This window comes from Botryllus schlosseri, chromosome 3 (assembly GCF_051294905.1).
Source record: "Botryllus schlosseri isolate E-star chromosome 3, Bs_hap1, whole genome shotgun sequence".
In the NCBI taxonomy this organism is placed as follows: Eukaryota; Metazoa; Chordata; class Ascidiacea; order Stolidobranchia; family Styelidae; genus Botryllus; species Botryllus schlosseri.
In genome coordinates this window covers 36,676,676-36,697,487 of record NC_137238.1, presented here as the reverse complement: position 1 = coordinate 36,697,487, position 20,812 = coordinate 36,676,676, and the positions used below count along the sequence as shown (strand labels likewise).

The following is a 20,812-nucleotide window of genomic DNA, read 5'->3' as shown; positions in this document are numbered from 1 at the left end:
GGATTATCCTTGATTGGTGGATAATCCGCGATTTATCAACGAAAAACTCACATAACTCCGCTTCTACTGGTCGGAATTGACTCAAATTTGTTTTGCAACGTCTTTGAAGACAGCTCAACAATTTCATGGGGTTAGCAGGAAAATTGGGGTAATTTTTTTTTTATTTTCCATAATAAATTAAAAATTTTAATTGGATCTGCGGAGTCCTATACTTGTTAGAATCGAACCAAATTTGGTGTGCAGCGTTTTTTAGGGTAACCTGACAATTTAATCAGTGAATGGCTGGAATCCGAAGAAAAAAGTTATTTTTGAACAGCCCTACTGTACAGGCGTTTGCCGTTCTGGTAAACTTAATTAAACGTCCAAGTTTCCGCGAATCCAGTAATTCTAATTTTAAACTGGTTTGAATAAAAATCTGTGTAGGAACTTTTCGTAGTACTTCAAGTAGATTTTGCGTACTCGCACCATATTTCCTCAAACGGTTATGATTTTAAACTACTTTTACTTACCAGTTTCCCGTTGTTTTAGGCTAGGCCTAGATTAATTATTTTTTACTTACTTCTAAATCGCAAATTCTACTTGAGTAGAAATCTACATTACTTTTACTTGAGTACCGACAAAGAATAGTTTAAACGCCTGCATCATGGAAACGCGTCCGCCTGCTCGAAGTAAGAAATGGGACAAATGCGCGGAGACGTCGGACGGTAAGAATATATTTTGTTATTTTAATGCTGCAGTGATTTCTCGTTCGATGTGTAGCCTAGAGGCAGACCGATTTTATGCGCCGATAATATCGAGTCGAAAGAAATATCGGTATCGGCCATTGCAGTAATTGTAATCACGATCTAATTTGAAAACAACTGTGTTGCTATGATAGTAATTCTAGTCTAATTTGGAAAAAACTATGTAACTAATTCTAACGTAATTTCGAGAAAACTTTGTTGCTATAATTGTAATTTTAGTGCTGTCATGACGTCCCCAAGCCATTGTTGCGCTAATATGATGGAACCATAATTCATTTAAACGAATATTCGAGACGGGTGATCAATTGCTCATCAATAAGAAAAACTTGAAACGTCATGCAGTCGTTACTCTTCCCAGAGATATCGAGGACCCCTTAAGGATATCCCTGACTCTTTCAGCAAACTTGATCAACTCCAAATTCATCACGATATAACATATTTAGCCTTGGATGTATGATTATCCGTGAAATCGGGTTCTGATTGGCATGATATCGTGACGTGGTTGGTGAGGTCACCGGCTTCATTGCATGTATGTACTATGTATACTTCGTCGTAACTCGCTTCCTGTAATTGGAGGTGTAAAACCAGATGGACGACAGTGGACCTATATTTTATTTAAACTGGGTTATGTATATCCGCACCCACCAGCGATTGTGTTGTAACGTGACACGCGTGTGTTGTCCTAACTCGATTTCGGTAACTAGCGAGGCACAAACCAATTTCCAGTTCGTTCGTTTAATTTGTATTCATATGTCAGCCATGCCACAGTAAGTAATATTTATTCAAATCACGTTAAAGAATGATTGCAACCAAAGCAGGGGGTCGGACATACATGCGTGAAACTATATGCTCCATTTTAAGCCAATATGAGAAGAATGTGGAATTTAGGCTGATATAGCCAAATCCAGCCCGCTTCCTATGGCCAAGTCCGTAGCGCTGCCGGGAAGGAGTCATACAATATTACCCACAAGCGGAAGAACATGATATTTTAAGCTAAATTCATTAAAGTCAATATAATTCTCGATGCGCGAAGTCTCGTGTATCAGGGCCGATAATTGAAAAATAGGCCCAGAAACTGTATTTTGTCTGTTTGAATAAACATGTTTAGCGCGAGAAAATCGTGATCACCCAAGACCTTGGACTCGAACCGTTTCTCCTTGGACTCGAGTCAAAACTGTAATAGTCAAATTTACTTGTGACTCGGAACCTTATGACTTGGTTACAACCATGATAATATCTTTAATAAGTGATGCATTTCAGGAGAAAAGAAAGACTCAAGTTCAGGCATTAAGCCACCGCTCCGCGGACCCGAAGACAAAATCGCCAAAGAGTTGCTCAAGTATTGCGAGGAGAAGGGGCTAGAAGAATTTAGCCAATTTACCGAACGAGACATCGAACTTTTTTTGGCAAAGATCAAATGCTTTCAGAAAACAAAGGATAGAAGATCGAAACTAGAGAGCTTCTTGAATCGGCACAGAGCGTACCTGAATTTGAAATTAAGAAATTGTTGCCCTGCGAACGAAAGGTTGGATCTCACATTGAAATATGCCAGGGATAAGCATTTGAGCACGTCCAAATCGCAAATGAGTAGACTCTATCGCCTGTACGATAAAGACCCGGCAATGTTTTCACAAAAGAAAAATAATGCCTAAAGTGGCTGGAGAAATCTGCGGACATTTCTTCAACTAATTGTTCCGGCAATTTTCGAAGTTGACAATAGGTAGCTTGTTACATAACAATGTATCTGATCTCGTCGCCCTTTCAATCCATCGATTTATAGTCAGTTCCGTCGATTGTTATAGAGGTCATGTGCGAACATGAACTTCTGCTCCGAAAGAATATTGTGTATCAATAATCGTCGTATTTGGTGGTACGATCATTGATATACTATTTCGAGTTCACTACTAGATTCTGACAATTAGCGTTGTCGAGCGTCAGGCGAAAATATCCGGGTTTATTTCAATATGAATATACTATATTATTTAGCTATTTCTACTTGCCAGTTTCCCGTGCTTTTAGGCTAGGCCTAGAGTGATTACTTTTTTACTGTCTTGTCAATCGCTACTTGTATACTCGAGTACAAATTTACGACAGTACTTCCATTTGAGTAACAATGGCGACTACTTTGGTCACCTTTTCTTTAAACGAATGTGTTTTTCAGGCTAAACTAGGTCAGAATACTTACTTTTAAACCTACTTGCAAATCACTGGTTCTACTTGAGTAGAAATATACATTAGTTGTACTTGAGTACCGACGGAGACTACTTCGGATACCAATAGCATGGAAACGCGTTCGGCTGCTAGAAGAAAGATATTGAACAAATCGACGCAGACGTCTGAAGGTAAGATTACATTTTCTTGTTTTGTACTGTAGTTATTTCTTGTTCGTTATATATAGAGCCTGTCCGATTTTATCAGGGTTGTAATGACTCTAGTCACGACTTTTGGTGACTCGACGTGACTCGAGTCATTTTTTCAAATGCGTAAAATGACTCGACTCGAGTCAATTTGTGGTATTAACTAGAGTTGTAGTCGAGACATTGTGCATGACTCAAACCAAGTCATGTGACTCGAGACTAGGGCGGCCTTGGCAGATAATAACCACAGACATTAGCATGAAATCGAAATTAAATCTGTGAACCTACTCTTTATCGAAATATACCGACACACTGAGTCTATATATCAGATTGTGGTCCGGTAGTCCTGAGAACTGACTAGTACTTACTCAGTAGAAATTGCTTTTATTTCGACTTGAATGTGGATGTGTACGATGACTTTCGGATAGCCGGCAAATTCGATAAAGCGATGATCTTTCCTTGACCTGAATCATGACAAACGATACACTATTTGGATTAGAATCGTTACACCCAGCCCTGGTGATAACTCGACGATCAGCGTGTATGCTATATTGTGACACAAACCTCCCAAACGAAACCCAGAGTAGCCGACAGGTATGTTGTGGGAGTATAGTCGAAACTTCCTCTGGAATTGCAAAACACACGGCAGTGAGTAGAAATTGTATTTGTAAGCCCATAACATTGATGTCTGGAAAAAATCGAACAAAAGCGAATCTGCTTACATCTCGAGATATCAAAGCACACATTCCGCGCCGTCTTGTGTGATACACATCAATGATATATACATTATACAGCAGGGTCTTTCAACGTGCGTAGCGGCATTGGCTGAGAATGAGATATGATAGAAATCTGGGATATAACACAGCGCTGGTTTGTATTTCGACTTGAAAGTGGAGAGTACAGCAAGCAGGTGAGTAGCCAGGGGGCCCGGGGTCAGAACCCCGCAGCAGGCTCTTCAAGTAGAATAATGCAATAGTTTCCGGAGTCATAATGGGACAACTAGATAATCCCAATTAGACTATAATTACGACGAAATACCGGTAATCTAATTACAATCTAATTTGTGAACTGATTCTATATGCTCTTATTATTGTAATTCCAATCTAATTTCCAGATTTCTTTATTTGAATCAAATTTAGAAAATATTCTGTATCTATCATTCTAATTCTAATGCTTTCTTCTCCTGTAGCAATGCGGCTACGGGTTGGAATTGAACCAAATTTAGTGCGCAGCCTTTAATTAGGTAACCTAACAATTTTATCAGGTAGCCAGTACAATTTGAGGAAAAAAGTCATTTTTGAACACCCCTAGTGTACAGACATTTGCTATATTCATTATTCATGCCTACGGGAATTAACTATGATTTATTATTGACGGATCTTGCTTGAATATCCAAGTTTTCGCGAATTCAGTAATTCTAATGCTACTAATCTAATTTGTGAAATGTTTCTATGATCTCATTTGAATTCGAATCTACTTTCTGGTTCTCCTGTAAATGCTACAGGAGAACTGTATGTAGTATATGCACAGGCGCTAAACTCTAATTTTCCCTAGGTATGCGGGATCGATGACGTCACAACGTGTCGACTCGCAAGCGTTCACTATCACCTGTCACAAAATGACGATACCAGGCAGGCGCGTAGCCAGCCGGCCACTTGCTGAATTGGTTGAATTCATTTCAAATTTACCAAGGTATAGCATCAATGCACCAATGCCGATAAAAATACATCGACCGGATCAGCGTCCTTGTGTAATGGATTCTTATGTATGAAATACCAGCAGTATATATATACTCGACACATCACGCTACCGTAAGATTACTAGCGAGTCCGACTGGGCACCGTGCAGTATGTAGTCAATTAGCGAGCTCGCAATCTCCCGCAATATATTCGCCAACACGTGCGTCGACAAACGACAATCAGATTTCAATCACTGCGCCTCGAGAACAGATGAATAAGCATCCTTGGCGACGGCTAAAATAACAATAAAGTTACAGGAAATATTTTCAAAAATCGAAAGTCTGTTCTGGACTCTATTCACTAGTGACTCTGATTTCAGAGGAGTCAGAAGTTTCGATATGAAGAGCCTGCAAGACATTTTCTAATCGTTCTGTTTTAGTATTAGCGTTGATCAAAATCAATTATACGCCGCTGTCTGTTCACGGTCAGTATGTATTTCAATCAATTGCGTCCATGTTCAATGTCTGATCCAGTCTGACATCACAATCACAAAATACGCGATAGTTACGACCTGTGCATCACATATCATATTCCTTATACACAGCTGGAGATGACAATCGCCACATTTCGCGCCCATCGAAATTGACATCTTTAGTATCTAGGTCTCGTTCTTGTTACCTCGCGTTGCGTCTTCTGATTACTCGCGTTCGATCAATGTTTCAAGCGCACAGCCGGCCGAAAAGTAAGGTGCATGGGTTTGAAATAAATGGGGGTTTCGATTTTTTTCGAAGTTACTAATATTACATCAAATGCGTAAATGACGATTATACAATCTCCTCGTGTTGATGAAATTACGCGTATGATAAGCTTGTCAACGAGTCCGGGAGTGCTGCCAATTAGGGAGTCCCTGATCAATCAAATACGCGGTTATCAACGCGTATTGCGTGGCCTCGGCGGCGATTTGCGCAAGTCAAAATGTCGACGTTGTTACGGAATCTGTTACATAATTGCATCGATTTCAGGTGGTTCAAACCTTTCTCATCTTTTATAACTCAAGCCTTGACACACATCTTCTGATGGTTATATTCGAGCATTAGCGGAAATCAATTACGCGTGCGCGCACGCACGTCGCACATGTTTGCGGATATTCTATGTCTTTCAGTTTCGCGATGTCAATCTTTAATCACAATCGAGAGATGGGAACCAAAGCACGGATTCTCCCCAACGCAGGCCTACCAGAAGCAAATTTCCTTCGTGATGAGGAGAACACGATTGCAAATTGATATTTCTTTATGGGACGCATCATTTTCCTCTGCTGTTCGCATGTGTACTGTGGGGCTCACATTAAAAAGTACAGCGTCATATCAAAAGAATAGTTCAAACCTCTCAGTCAATTCGTAAATTTGCATATTGATGGCCGCCAACAAATCCTAATTGAATTAAGTGTCTACGGCCTCATAGTTGTCTAAGCGTCTCAGTCTTGGCAGTGGAGGGCAATTTCACGTCAAGGCAATATGCCCAGCTCATTCATATCAGCAAATTCTTCCTCCATGGAATGATATTAGCATCGTCGAAGCGGTATCAGCTAGTGAGGAATAGTGACATTGGGCACAGGAGAATAGCTTACTTTGAACAACGACAACAATATGTTTAAACTGAAACCAATTTTAGCATTTCAAAATGCTTTACTAAGCGTTTTTTCTTCCGAAATTTCAAATCGGGTCGAGGGCCGCAAAATATGACCTCGCGGGTTATGACTAAGTTTTTATGAGCACTATCTGTGCATTGAACAATGAACATGCGTGGTGAGGTAAAGGATGAGTTGATTTCGACTGTGGCATAGGTGCGAAGGCAAATAATCTCAGGGGTGGCCAACCTTTTCAGTCAAAGGGCCACATTCGATTGACGAACTATTGCGCGGTCCACTAGCCGCGCAAAGCGCGAAACAATTTTGAAGCTCATAGATCAATAGTATTGCCACTTGACTATATTGCGGGCTAGCTGTATTTCGCTGGGCTCAGTTTGCGAGGACTGGGCTATTCGGCGCCTGGACATATCGCTATCGAAAGGTTCGACCAACATGCGTCAATAATTTTGTGCCTAAGTTTCATAGTCGAAGGTCTTTCTGCGAGCGCAAACGCAAGGTCACATATGTTGAACGATACTTTGCCTCGTAATCGCGAATATAGTTAGACTCAATCCTATACATTATGAGTTCTTTCATTTTCACTAAGGGGCAACAATATTAAAAGCAAGAAATCGAGTGACAACATGATGCGCGAAGCGTGTAGAAAATTTTTACTTTTGAAAAATCTATCGCAAATTATTCTGCTTTATTGTAGTGTACGAAGATCTACCAATATGTGACTGGCTCATGGATCTGCCAATGCTTCGGAACTGATATTTTAGTCATCACATCTCAAGTGTTGCGGCCAGACTAATCAAATTTTTGGTTGGCCTTGCAAGTTCACAATCTGTGCAACCCATTTTTGATAACATTATAAATTTCGGAAATTACCTCGCGGGTCACGGATTGGCCGGCCCTGCGACCTAATTCAAAGTCATTTAAGCTGGCGTACATGAGAAGCTATGAAACCGACTTTGATACCAGTTCATCGTTGCGCAGATTATCTGAAATGATCGGAGGCAAAGGCTACGAGGAAGAATCGGACTACGGCCAGCGAACTCCTGCGAACACCGGTCACAAATCGCCCCGGGTCCCGAGACTTTCGGCGTGTCGCGATAGGCGTAGCGGCACCGTTCATGATGAAATCGTCGACGGATCTTCGTTCGTACTGAGGACTGAGAAAGTCGAAAACACTTACATGGGTATAGGTCTGACTCGAAAGAGATAGTGCTATCAATGCCATGGCATGAGGCTCATTCTTTCTGCTTGACGACCAAATCCAAATGGACGCGGCTGACGATGCATTAATCGTAATAATTGACAGATTTTATATTTTCATTTGCTAAATACACACAAGTTACACAATGTAGGCCTATCAGCGTTATACAAGATACAATGCGGTTCACAGTACACGATGAGATAAAATGAACAGATAGGAGGATGTCGAAACGAACAAGTATTGTCTCTCAAGCAAGCATCAACTCGAAACTGAACAGTAAACATTATGACTTGGACTCGAACCGTTTTCCCCAACTGGTTGGCGAATTGAAAATGACTCGACTTGACTCGGGTCAAAACTATAAATGTCAAATTGACTTGTGACTGGGAACCTTATGACTTGGTTACAATTACAACCTTGAAAATATCTTTATTAAATTATGTATTTCAGGAGGAATGGAAGACTCAAGTTCAGACATTAAGCCATCGCCCCGTGGACTTCACGACAAAATCGCTAAAAAATGGCTCAAGTATTGCGAGGAGAATGGGATAGAAGAATTTAGCCAATTTACCACACGGGACATTGACGTTTTTTGGCAAAGATCAAATGATTTCAGAAAGAAAAGAGCAGAAGATCGAAACTAGAAAGCTTCTTGAATCGGCCCAGACCGCGCCCGAATTCGAAACTAGGAAATTGCTGCCCTGCGAACGAAAGATTGGAAAGTATATTGAAACATGCCAGGGACAACCATTTGAACACTTCCAAAGCAGAAATGAAGAAACTCAATCGCTTGTACGATAAAGATCTGGCAATATTTTCACAAAAGCAAAATAATATCTAAAGTGGCCGGAGAATTCGAAGCACATTTTTCCAAATAATTGTTCTAGCACTTTTCGAAGTTAACAATAGATGGCTTGTTACATAACAATGTATCTGAACTCGTCGCCATTTCAATCTATCGAGTTATAGTCAGTTCCGTTGATTGTTATAAAGGTCATGTGCGAACGTGAACCTTTCCCCTGAAAGAACATTGTATATCAACAATCGTCGTATCTGGTGGTACGATTATTGATACGCTATTTCCAATTCATTACTAGTTGCTGACGATTAGCCGTAGCCAGTGCTAGGCGAAAATATTGCGGTTTATTGCAATATAAATATGCTATATAATTAAACTGATGATTTGGTATATTGATCTGAAGAATCTGATCTACTGCGGACGGGGTTCCGAAATGCCGGTAATATGTGTGTGTGGTAATCGTTGCAGACACTTGTTTAATTACTGATTAGTGTAATTAGTTCACTTAGCTTTGTTCATTGTTTGTACCTCAGCTGCTTATGTCTGTATGATTGGAAGTGCATGTCTTAGTTCCGTGTAGGTAAATTGTAGCCGAATTCCAGTTAATAAAAACCTAGAAAGCTCTATCAAGCAGAGCCGTCTTCGTCTAAGCTTCTTGAAAGGTCGCTACAATCTGATTTTAATCTCATTTCTGAGAATGTTTCTTTGATCTAGTTCTAATTCGTGAAATGTCTCATGTTCCCATTTTAATTCTAATCAAATAATTTCTGGTTGTCCTGAAAATGCTACAGAATGAGTCAAGTTGGCTGTGCGGACATTTGCCATTCTCGTGCTTGTGAGAACCTAATCTCAAACAAAAACTATGTAGCTACTTTTCAAAGTACTTTAAGTAGTTTTTGCCGACTCGTACTATACTTCCTCAGGTGATTGCGATTTTAGACTATTTCTACTTGACAGTTTCCCGTTTTTTTTTTAGGTTAGGCTTAGAATAATTACTTTTTAACTTACTGGTGAATCGCTAATTCTACTTGAGAAGAAAGTTGCATTACCTCTACTTGAGTACTGACGGAGACAACCTTGTAACATGGAAACGTGTTTGGCTTATACAAATAAGAAATGGGACAATTCCACGCAGATGTCGGGTGGTAAGAGTATTATTAACGTGTTATTTTGTCATGGCGTCACGCATATTCATTCGTGACTCCATAGTGGAGTGATATTCACACATAAAAATATAGGGTAAATATAGCTCCTTTGACGAACTAGGCTTCCAACCCCTGTCATATGCGAACCAAAAATACATCTAACCAGGACTACATCGTCTTGCAGCATTTATACGGTCGGTGGTAATCATCATCATCAGAACATTCACTCCGTACCAATGGTCTCTACGTACTATAGCTGTTGAACCGACTATTTTGAGGGTTCCAACCATCCCATATCGTATACGTCGGCTATATCGGGTGGTGATAGTCGTCCGTAAACTCATACAACATGTTTTTGGAAAGTATTTACACAATTATGGCATAATTATACCACTTGAAAACATGCATTTTTTTGTTTAAAACACTGTTTAAAACACGCTAACAGAGTGTGTTAAACAACCATTTGTTTTAAATGCAACCCTAATTATAACCATACCTACGATGACTATGCCACTATATGCATTCATGCAATCATCACTGTCGTGATGTTGAGAAAACCGCGACTCCGGATCTTATCCTCAATCTGAATCCTCTTTAGATTTATGTTAATTATGCCATGGGCATTTCATCTCGTGTTTTCACAAAACCTAGCTTTTCTATCACTACGACCCGCGCTAACGCACATCATTCCCCACTCAGGAATCGAAAGATTTGTAGGCGCGATTGCAATCGCCAGTTTTATGAAACCCGCTGACGGCTCTGCAACAGGTAATTAAAGTTACCTTTGTGGCGACGTGTACGGTCAGATGGCGGTGTACGTACAGTAAAACTCTGCACTTTCAGGCCTCACAACAATTGAGCAATTCGATTTGGTCGCATTTATGGGTGACATCGCCGGCTACACCATTCCGCTCGTCATCATCACTTACATCGCAATTCTAGCTATCAGGATTGTCGTGGTGTCGCTGTCGCTGATTTGGTCAAGGTACGCTGCTAAATGCCGCTCTAGCTTCATATCAGGATAGCACAACTGGGACTATGTTTGTAATGGAGATATTGTTATCAGCAATAATGCTGTTACAGCAATGTGTAAAATCACATTTCGTCTCTGCGGAATGATGCATGTATGAATGTGTAATTGTGTATACTGTGCAGTCCATGTCAAAATCTTACAATGCCGCGAACTATTTTTCATGTTGGTTGTTGCTTGTGGTATTTATGATGTCTTTCGACTACAATGGCCATGGCCATTGGTCATTTACACCAGGTCGATATTCTTTATTATCACTCCGTATCTACCGACTTGTAGCACTGCCCATTTCGTCGAGTTGTTTCGACGTCTATGCTTATTGACAGGCGTTATCAGGCAGACGTATTGTAGAATCCTGTATGGAGCCTACTGAAAACGTACTACTGCCTCAACGCATGTTTGGTTTTTATTAAAGGGGCACTGCGGTCTAAATATCATGTCGTCTCAAATTAAGGTTGGGAATGTATCGGCCTGGGTGCTGTACACCTACGCTACAAACATGCCGTAACTTAACCTCGGTGGTTCGTAAGATACCGCAGCTTCTTCAATAATATCGACTGAAATTATCTAAAATTTCCAAACTTTTGAGGTTGCGCCGAAAAGATGCAGCCGTGAAAAAATGCGTGCCAGAAAATTCGCAGAGTTACGAACGATTACACGTGACCTCGATACAACTTAGAAAAATGCATTGCGTTGGTGCCTTTCCAGAAAATATTTCAGCTGTTTGTTCGAATACGGCGGATTTCTTGTGAGGAAAATGGCTGTTGTTACAATGTTTTTTCACGCCTTTACTTCTTTTCGAGACCACTTCATATTTAGGGCGAATTGCTTCTTAAACTATAGATTACTGACCTACTGATAGATACGCAGGTCACGTCGTTACGCTCCGGCAAGCAGTTACACTTATTGCTGAGCAATCTAAAAGCAGCATAACCGGTGGTGTTATAACTTGCGACCCGAGGGGTGAAACTTAATGAAACTGGTCTTAATCGAGAGCTACTGTCGCACTGATTCCGAGAATACAAATTAATATCTTGTCAGGGAAATGAAACCACGTCAAAACATCCCTCAAAGTCTGAAAATCGGCATTGTTCTGAACAATCGCTTGATGAAATTGCCATTGTTATGTTCATCGTGCTGCGGTGTTGCCATTGTTGGAACAATGCCCATTTTCAGATTTTGAGGGCTGTTTTGAGCTGGTTCCATATCCCCGATAAGATTTTAATTTGTATTTTCAGAATCAGTGCGGCAGTAGCTCTCGATCGGCACCAGTTTCATTACATTTCAGCCCTCGAGTCGCAAGCTATAACTCCACCAATTATGCTACTTTTAGATTGCCCAGCAATAAGTGTAACTGCTTGCCGGAGCGTAACGGCGGGACCTGCGTATCTATCCGTAGGTTAGTAATCTATACTTAAACTATAAACGACAACTCGAGCAGACTAAACGCGATTCACAAACATACCCAATATCAAAGTGTAGTTATCATACTCGTAATCAACAGATATAATTATGAGAGAGGCGTTAATTGACACATTCTACACTGCAGACCTTTATGACATCCATCTATCTATACTATAGGTTCTTTATAAGTTTTTAGGCGCACTCTCTGTGCATTGAACATGCGTGACTGAGAGCAACTTAAACATTGAGGTAAAGGATGAGTTGAACTGGACTCTGACATGGTCCGAAGGCAAATAATCCTAATTCAAAGTCATTTAAGCTAGCGTACATGAGAAGCTATGAAACCGACCTGATACCAATTCATTGTTGTGCAGATTATCTCGAATGGTCGGAGGCAAAGACTACGAGGAAGCATTGGGCTACGCCCAGCGAACTCCCGCGTACACCGGCCACAAATCGCACCGGGTCCCAAGACTTTCGGCGAGCCGCGGCAGGCGTAGTCTCACCGGTCCTGATGAAATCGTCGACGGATCTTCGCTCATACTGAGGACTGTGAAAGTGAAGACCGCTTACACGGGTAGGTCTGACTCAAAAGAAATAGTGTTATCAATGCCGCCTGACGAACCAAATCCCAATGGACGCGGCTGACGATGCATTAATCGTAAAAATTGTGAGCTTTTATATTTTCATTTGCTGAAGACACGCAAATGACACAATGTAGGCCTACCAGCGATTTACAAGATATAATTCGGTTCACAAGACACAATGCGATGTAATGAACAGATAGGAGGTGGTCGAAACGAATAAGTAGGCTATACTGTCTCTCAAGCAAGCATTATAGCAATCTAGCATGCGCCCTGCCTATACTGTCCAATGTAACAGTGTTTGATCTTGATCTTTCGACTGATGTACTTTATTTCGCGACTATTGAGACGACCCTATATAATATTCATTGAATTAGCATGGTATTGGCCACAGATAAATATATTGCCTAAAGCAGGAGGCTGACTTCTGCATGCTTGAGGCTTAAATCACTAAAATTATCCGAGTGAAATAACAGTATAAGTCAGGGGCGGGCAACATACGGCCCGCGGGCCGGATCCGGCCCGCGAAGGGATTTTGTCCGGCCCGCGGACAGTTTCCTATCTTATATGATAATGCGGCCCGCGGCTACAGTCTGCCGAGATTCCCCGCTACTTGCTTACTACGTCAAATTTAAGTGACTGTATGTTATCATATACAATACATACATGCGCACTATGCGCAGCGTGCGAGAATGGAGCTTACGCGTAAGTTCGTCGAAACGGGAAGAGTTGTATTATCGGCATTTACGATGTACTCAACCCTAATATCGTTTGTGGTAATCATGGTGTTTGTCGACTACAATGGTCATTTACACCATGCTGATAGGTGGCGAGATAGCGCAGTGGTATAATCCGTGGCTGCAACACCAATGGGTGCGGGCTCGAATCCGACCGAGGTCGACTTCCGAATTCCGATACCCAAGTGTTGAAGGTTTACCTAGGCTCCTCCTCGCCACCTCATCCGTGTCAGCGGTGTCTTACGAAAGCCTAGAGGTGGACCGCGCTATAAGTCGGCAGTTACGGAAAATAAGAAGAATATCGGCCTGGGTAAGTGACCATAGTAGTCGACAAACACCATGAATACCCCAAAACAAGCAGACAAACAACACCCTTATTTTTGATTCTGTAGCCGGGTCGCGGGCCACCTTTCAAATGTCGTAGAAGCCGCGATCCACATGAATTCAATATCGGCATAAAATAGGCCACACAGTTGAACAACGACGCTATCACGTCACATATTCAGCCCTAATGCATCTTGGTACATTTGGGGTACTGGGCTCATCGAACGCCTTGAAATCTTAATTAGTGATTGCTGCGTGTGTTGATTGATCAGAGAGAAGCAGACATGGCGGCGCCTGTATGACAATGCTGTTCTCAAATTCACATTGTCTTCGTCATTATCGGCGAGAAATGGCTTTGAAGTGACGTTGCTGTCGTTAAACACATTCATTAAATGCGATTTACACCTTGTATATGTGGCTAAATGGGCGAATTCATCGATTCAGCAATCCGGCCCGCCCAGTGCATAATTTTCCTATATCCGGCCCGCCGGCTGGAGAAGTTGCCCGCCCCTGGTATAAGTGATAACGTCTCAGAATATCAAAATGCTAATTGGCGTGCATAAACACACTCAACTATTGCTTATAACCAGCTACTTCCCGCTGTCATATCGCCTCTAAAATACCGAACCGTGGTGACTTTCAGATGTTTACCTACTAACTTCAGTCCGCACTACGAAGGGCTATATCTTCAATAATATAACGCACTGGCCTATTAAGACACAAGTATAAGAAATAGCCGTCTTATATTAAGCTCGGTCGATGTTTAGGTCTGAATATATCCGATAGGCTACTCGCGGTGATAGACAACTGGCAATCTCGTATATATTGATTGCTGAGGTAGAAATTCCATTGAGAAAGGTCACGTGCAGGGAGACTGGAAAGCTTCCTTTTTACGACTATGAATTGCTTTTTGCGAGGCTAATTCTAACAACCTGGGGGCGTTGTGTTAAAAAAGTTTTGAAACACTGGTTTACACCAACGTACAGTGATACTATAATAAATAATTAAAGAATCGGTCACCGTAAATACTATTTTATTCAAATCCAAAACTTTTCGACGGCATTAACTCAGCTTCCACTGGTTGGAATTGACCCAAATTTGGTAAACATCGTTCCTATAGACAACGTAACACATTCATGGGGTGAACAGAAAATTTTCAATATTTTCATTATTTAATTTTATATAATTAATCGAAACTTTCTTCTGCAGCAATGCGGCTACTGGTTGGAATTGAACCAAATTTGGTGTGTAGGCTTAAATTAGGTAACCCAACAATTTTATCAAGTAGCCAGTATAATTTGAGAAAAAAGTCATTTTTGAATACCCCTAGTGTGCACTGTGCAATGTGCATGCCTCCTCTTTACATCGCCTAGGCCCAGGTGGGTGTCTCATCCTAAGACTACTCCTAGCCGATTCGGCTGCAGTCTTGTGATGTTTTGAAGTGATGAAATTTTATGAATAAACTTGAACTTGAACCGCTTACACGGATGAGATGGCGAAACCTCCAACACTTCAGTAGGAATTCCAGAAACGACCTCGGTCGGACTCGAACCCGCAACCCATTGGTGTTGCAGCTGTGAATTATACTACTACGCTATCTCGCCACAGATTCGGACGTTCGCGCGGGGCGTTCGGGAGCAGGATTGCAAAAATGAACTTTGTAAAATCAACACCACGGCAGTATTGGTAAAAAGTGGGTAATGCAGTCGAGCTGACTGGATGGATTTTTTTTACTCAACGCAATAAAAATCAGCAGTATCTAATCCGATAATCTGACTTTCATAATTTGTGAAGCTGTCCTCCTTTACCGATTCCAAAATATGCTAACCCTACTTTAAGCATGCTGCCTTGGACAATTAAATTGACTTGTGACTCGGAACTTTATGACTTGGTTACAACCATGACAATATCTTTAATAAGTGATGCATTTCAGGAGAAATAAAAGACTCAATCTCAGGCATCAGGCCACCGCCCCGTGGACCTGAAGACAAAATCGCCAAAGAATTGCTCAGGTATTGCGAGACGAAGGGGCTGGAAGAATTTAGCCAATTTACCGAACAGGACATCGAAGTTTTTTTGGCAAAGATCAAATGCTTTCAGAAAAAAAAAGACCGAAGATCGAAACTAGAACGCTTCTTGAATCGGCACAAAGCGTACCTGAATTCTAAATTAAAAAAGTGCTGCCCTGCGAACGAAAGGTCGAAACTCGTATTGAAATATGCCAAGGACAGGCATATGAGCACATCCAAAGTACAAATGAGTAAACTCTATCGCTTGTACGATAAAGATCCGGCAATGTTTTTACAAAAGCAAAAGAATTCCTAAAGTATCTGGAGAAATCTATGGACATTTTCCCAACTAATTGTTCTAGCAGTTTTCGAAGTTAACAATAGATAACTTTGTTACATAACAATGCATCTGAACTCGTCGACCTTTCAATCTATCGAATTATAGTCAGTTCCGTCGACTGTTTAAAGTTCATGTGCGAACTCGAACCTATGCTCTGAAAGAGCATTGCATATCAACAATTGTCGCATATGGTGGTACGATTATTGATATACTATTCCCAATTCACTACTATAGTTGCTGACGATTATCCGCGGCGAAGTGTTAGGCGAAAATATTTGGGTTTATTTCAATATGAATGTGGTATATTATTTAACTGAGGCTTGGGTATCGTGATCTGTGCGAGCGGTGTTCCGAAATGCTGGTAAACTGTGTGGCGTTAGTTGATTACTGATCACTGTAATTAGTCCGCGCTGTTCATTCTGTTTGTACCTCGGTTGCTTATGTCTGTGTGCTTGGAAGCGCGTGTCTTAGTACCGTGTAGGTAGATTGCAGCCGAATTTCAGTTCATAAAAACCTAGAAAGCTCTATCGAGCTGAATCGTCGTCGTCTAGGCTTCATGGAAGGTCGCTACAATCTGATTATAATCCTATTTCTGAGAATGCTTCTTTGATCTAGTTCTAATTCGTGAGATGTTTCATGTTCCCATTTTAATTCTAATCAATTTTCTGGTTGACAAGTCTTCTTCTTCTAGTCTTCCTATAAATAGCACAGGAAACTGTACTGTGTGAAACGAGCCAAATTTGCTGTACAGACATTTGCTATTCTCGCGCTCATAAGAATGAACTATGCTTCGTTATTAACGAAACCTGATTCAATTCCCAAGTCTTCGCGAATTCTTTTATGCTAACTCTAATCTAATTTGTAAACAACTGTGTAGGTATCATTCTCATTTAACTCTTATTCGGGTTTACTTCAATAGGAATTGTGTAATCTGACAGAGGATTGGGCATCGTGATCTGAAGGATGTGGTCTAGTGCAAGGCTTGGTACACCTAATAATTCTAATCTGATCAGATCGAAATGCTTGTAATCTAATTTATAAAATGTTTCTCTGCTCTAATTGTAATCCTATTTGTGAAATTCTATCTAATTCTAATTTCATTTCGGGATTTCCTGTAAATGGTACATTTGCTGCTCTCATGCCCATAAGAACTATATGAGTTGATACTTACGGAACTGATTCAATGTACAAGTTTTCACGAATTCAGTAATTCTAATTTAATTTGAGAAATTTTTTTGAACTCGATTTCAATTTCTGGGTTTTACTGTAAATGCATTGTATAGTGCGAAACACGTCAAGCATGGTGTTAATAATGAACGATGATTTGTTAACGGAACGTGAATCAATGTCAAAGTTTTCGCTAATTCTAATTCTAATTTTAATTTGAAAAAAAACTAGCCACTTATCAAAGCATTTCAGGTGGATTTTGAAGACTCGCACCAACTTCCAGATATGGTTACAATTTTAGACTGTTACTACTAAACAGTTTCCCGTGTTTTAGGCTAGACATAGAATGATTACTTTTTTCCTGAGTTTTCAATCGCTACCCGTGTATTTGATTTGAAATTTACGACAGTACTTCTACGTGAGTAACGATGGTGACTACTTTCGTCCCTTTCTTAAACACGAATGTTCTTTTTTCAGACAAAACTAGATCAGAATACTTACTTTTAAACTTACTTGCAAAACGCTGATTCTATTCGAGTAGCAATCTACATTACTTGTATTTGATTACCGACGGAGACTGCTTTGGCCCACCAGTATCATGGAAACGCGTTCGGCTGCTAGAAGAAAGAAATTTGACAAATCGACGCAAACGTCTGAAGGTAATATGACATTTTCTTATATTTATACTGTATTGATTTCTTGTTCGTTATATATAGAGCCTGTCCGATTTTATCAGGGTTGTGATGACTCTTTGGTGAGTCGACTTGACTCGAGCCATCTTTAAATGCGTAAAATCACTCGACTCTACAGTCAATCTGTATCAACTCTAGTTGTACTCGGGTCGTTCATGACTCAAACCAAGTCGTATGACTCGAGACTGTAGGACGGCCAAGACAGACATTTCATTGAAACTGTAAAATTCACCATATTATTGACCATAGATAGACCATATACCGTCTATCACCCCTTATACTTAGAAAATAGAGCCAGAAACTGTTAAGAATAAGGAAAATGACGATATTATGAATGCGAGCCATTCTATATCACTCGCGCAGAGTTGAAAAAAAGTGGGTTGAACCGGATTGAACTCAAAACTGAATAGTGAACTAGACTCGGACTCAGCCCTCTACTCATTGACTTGGACTTGGACTTGACTGGGTGTTGAATTTAAAATGACTCGAATTGATTCGAGTCAAAGCCTCGGAACCTTGTGACTTGGTTACGACCCGCGAAACATCTTTAATTATTGAATGATGTATTTCAGGAAAAATAGAGGAATTAAGTTTGGGCATTAGGCCACCGCTCCGTGGACGAGAGGACAAAATCGCCAAAGCGTTGCTCGTGTATTGCGAGGAGAAGGGGCTGGAAGAATTCAGTCAATTTACCGAACGAGACATGGAAGTTTTTCTGGCCAAGACCAAATGCTTTCAGAAAATAAAGGACAGAAGATCGAAACTAGAACGTTTCTTGAACCGACACAAAGCGTACTTGAACCTGAAATTGAAAAATTGCTTCCCGGCCAACGAAAGGTTGGAACTTATACTGCAATATGCGAAAGACAGGCATATGAGCACGTCCAAAACGCCATTGAGAAAACTTTATAGCTTGTACAATAAAAATCCGACAATCTTTTCACAGAACAAAAACAACGCCTAGAGGTCTGAAGAAATCTGCGGGCCACTGTCTCCTCCAACTAATTATTCTGCCGATCAGGCCTTGGCCTATTTTTTGCAGTAATTTGTAATAGCTTACTGCAGACTCTGCTCAATTCAGACACCGGATAATCCGGACAATTGCTTTCAGACTCGGACGACTGTAATATTTTCCGCTTTTCCAAGTTCGAATTACAGCTACAAAGGTTTTTTCCAAATTGTAGTGGTATTAAAATTATAGCTACACAATTATTTCCAAATTAGCTTAAAATTGTAGCTGTACAGTTTGTTTCCAAATTAGCCTAGAATAAGAATTATAGCTACATTTTTTCATATCAAATTAGAAATAGAATAACAGCTAAAATTTTTTTCTTCAGTTAGTAGAATTAGAATGATATCTACTGTCTACGTGGTTATTTCCAGATTAGATTAAAATTGGTATTATAGCTATAGTTAGGAAACTAGAAACTAAGGTAATGAAACATTTCACAAATTAGATCATAATTTGAATACTGGCATTTCACTCTAATGAGTCTAATATTAGACAACCCAAATTATCTGGTTGTCCGAGTCTGAATCTAGGACTATTTTTAAACTTTTGCAGTTTCCTTACTTTTAGTTAATTCAGCCTACAGCGATATTTGGCGTCCAACTACAACATCGCCGCTTATTTTGTATTCTATTTTATTTCTATGCGTGTGTATTTCATCACTTCGTTGTAAAACTATTTTTACTCGACAATTTCATTCGAGATTGACCATGGTCTCGGTGTTTTCTTTAAATGCTGCTAAACTTCAATGTGTTGCACACAAGTTTCTTTACATACATTTCGTCATGCGACGAAATTCGTCAATATAAAGTTTCTAACGCCAAATGTTGTCGAAATGTTCAATGTTCTTTTTGTGTGGCAGAATTTATTCGCAATGGTTAGGGAGCTTAATATATAGCTAGAACATTTTCAGCTTTTCCAAATTGCATTAGAAATTGAATTTTAGCTGCGCAGTTTTTTCCAAATTAGATCAGAATTAGAATTATAGCTACGCAGCTTTTTCCAAATTAGATCAGAATTAGAATTATAGCTGCACAGCTTTTGCCAAATAAGAATTAGAGTAACTGAATTTGCCAAATCTTCGAAATTGAATCAAGTTTTAGTTGATGTTAAACCAAAGGTCATTGTTATAAGCACGAGAATGGCAACAATATTAGCTCGATTTGCGCGATACAGTTCTCCGGTATCATTTTCAGGAAAAGCAGATTTGAGATTTTAATTAGGATTGGAGCATAGAAACATTTCACAAATGAGCTTGTATTAGGTTTCCGGCATTTTGCTAAAATATCCAGTAAACTTTGAAGAAGAAAGGGTCTAATTCTGGCAAAATCTACTTGATTACTCCCAAAAAGGTAGAAGTTTCTGTCCAATGCAGGGGTTCTCAAACTGGGGGCGTGAAAGCACCTGAGGGGGCGCGAAACCGCCTTAGAAAAATAACATTTCTTCAACCAAGAATGAGTTTAAACTTCTGACGAATCTTCCAAGTTTCAGCAACGGCAATAATCTATATTATATTACGAATTTAAATGTCATAATTGCTAGCTTCAGCTTGTGACTGATACCGAACATTGCACCGGTCAGAATATATCTCTGAATAACACTCTGGTGAATGTGCGTAGCTGTTAGCTGATGATTTTATGGTCTGTCGGTCTGTCAAGCGTTGGAACAGAGTGCATAGAAGGGAAGAAAGTCGAAGAGAAAGATCAAAGATGATATTTCCTTATTTGGTCATGTCATATGCCATGTATAACGTCCTCATCTAGGGTAAAAGCGGGTATTTCGGGAGTAGAATAACTTTTTTAACGTCAACACAGCAAAATTATATATCATATACCATTGATATAATATACCTTTTGAATCTAAGAATCCATGAAGTATCTTACAACGCCGAAGCAGGCACTCTCGATTAGAACACGTTTTGTTGAATGAAAATCTTGAGAAGGGCAA

The 20,812-nt window shown here is 40.2% G+C and overlaps 3 protein-coding genes across 5 annotated transcripts; all 3 read left to right on the top strand.

The window, feature by feature from the left end:
- LOC145436469 (uncharacterized) lies at positions 1 to 2,904 on the top strand. Its single transcript, XM_080313823.1, has 2 exons — positions 1 to 704; positions 2,004 to 2,904. The coding sequence occupies exons 1-2, from the start codon at positions 644 to 646 to the stop codon at positions 2,393 to 2,395; spliced, it is 453 nt and encodes a 150-aa protein (XP_080169949.1). The 5' UTR covers positions 1 to 643; the 3' UTR covers positions 2,396 to 2,904.
- Positions 2,905 to 9,297: 6,393 nt separating this feature from the next.
- LOC145436468 (uncharacterized) lies at positions 9,298 to 17,023 on the top strand. Of its 3 annotated transcripts, XM_080313821.1 has the most exons (5): positions 9,298 to 9,569; positions 10,269 to 10,337; positions 10,413 to 10,554; positions 12,378 to 12,580; positions 15,582 to 17,023. In XM_080313821.1, the coding sequence occupies exons 1-5, from the start codon at positions 9,509 to 9,511 to the stop codon at positions 15,971 to 15,973; spliced, it is 867 nt and encodes a 288-aa protein (XP_080169947.1). In that variant the 5' UTR covers positions 9,298 to 9,508; the 3' UTR covers positions 15,974 to 17,023. The 3 variants fall into 3 exon arrangements, with proteins under 3 accessions (XP_080169947.1, XP_080169948.1, XP_080169946.1); XM_080313822.1 differs by lacking the exon at positions 10,269 to 10,337; XM_080313820.1 differs by lacking the exon at positions 9,298 to 9,569 and having other exon boundaries at positions 9,634 to 10,337.
- A 358-nt stretch (positions 17,024 to 17,381) lies between these two features.
- LOC145436467 (uncharacterized) lies at positions 17,382 to 19,690 on the top strand. The gene is made up of 2 exons (XM_080313818.1): positions 17,382 to 17,823; positions 18,429 to 19,690. The coding sequence occupies exons 1-2, from the start codon at positions 17,763 to 17,765 to the stop codon at positions 18,818 to 18,820; spliced, it is 453 nt and encodes a 150-aa protein (XP_080169944.1). The 5' UTR covers positions 17,382 to 17,762; the 3' UTR covers positions 18,821 to 19,690.
- Positions 19,691 to 20,812: the final 1,122 nt, after the last annotated feature.

What these genes read in the sequence shown, in the direction of transcription:
- LOC145436469 (XM_080313823.1), top strand. Translation starts at nt 644, where the DNA reads ATGGAAACGCGTCCGCCTGCTCGAAGTAAGAAATGGGACAAATGCGCG. An exon ending in ATGCGCGGAGACGTCGGACG is followed by an intron (nt 705 to 2,003) that starts GTAAGAATATAT and finishes GATGCATTTCAG; the next exon opens with GAGAAAAGAAAGACTCAAGT.
- LOC145436468 (XM_080313820.1), top strand. Translation starts at nt 10,172, where the DNA reads ATGTTAATTATGCCATGGGCATTTCATCTCGTGTTTTCACAAAACCTA. An exon ending in CGCTGACGGCTCTGCAACAG is followed by an intron (nt 10,338 to 10,412) that starts GTAATTAAAGTT and finishes CTGCACTTTCAG; the next exon opens with GCCTCACAACAATTGAGCAA. An exon ending in CTGTCGCTGATTTGGTCAAG is followed by an intron (nt 10,555 to 12,377) that starts GTACGCTGCTAA and finishes ATTGTTGTGCAG; the next exon opens with ATTATCTCGAATGGTCGGAG.
- LOC145436467 (XM_080313818.1), top strand. Translation starts at nt 17,763, where the DNA reads ATGGAAACGCGTTCGGCTGCTAGAAGAAAGAAATTTGACAAATCGACG. An exon ending in ATCGACGCAAACGTCTGAAG is followed by an intron (nt 17,824 to 18,428) that starts GTAATATGACAT and finishes GATGTATTTCAG; the next exon opens with GAAAAATAGAGGAATTAAGT.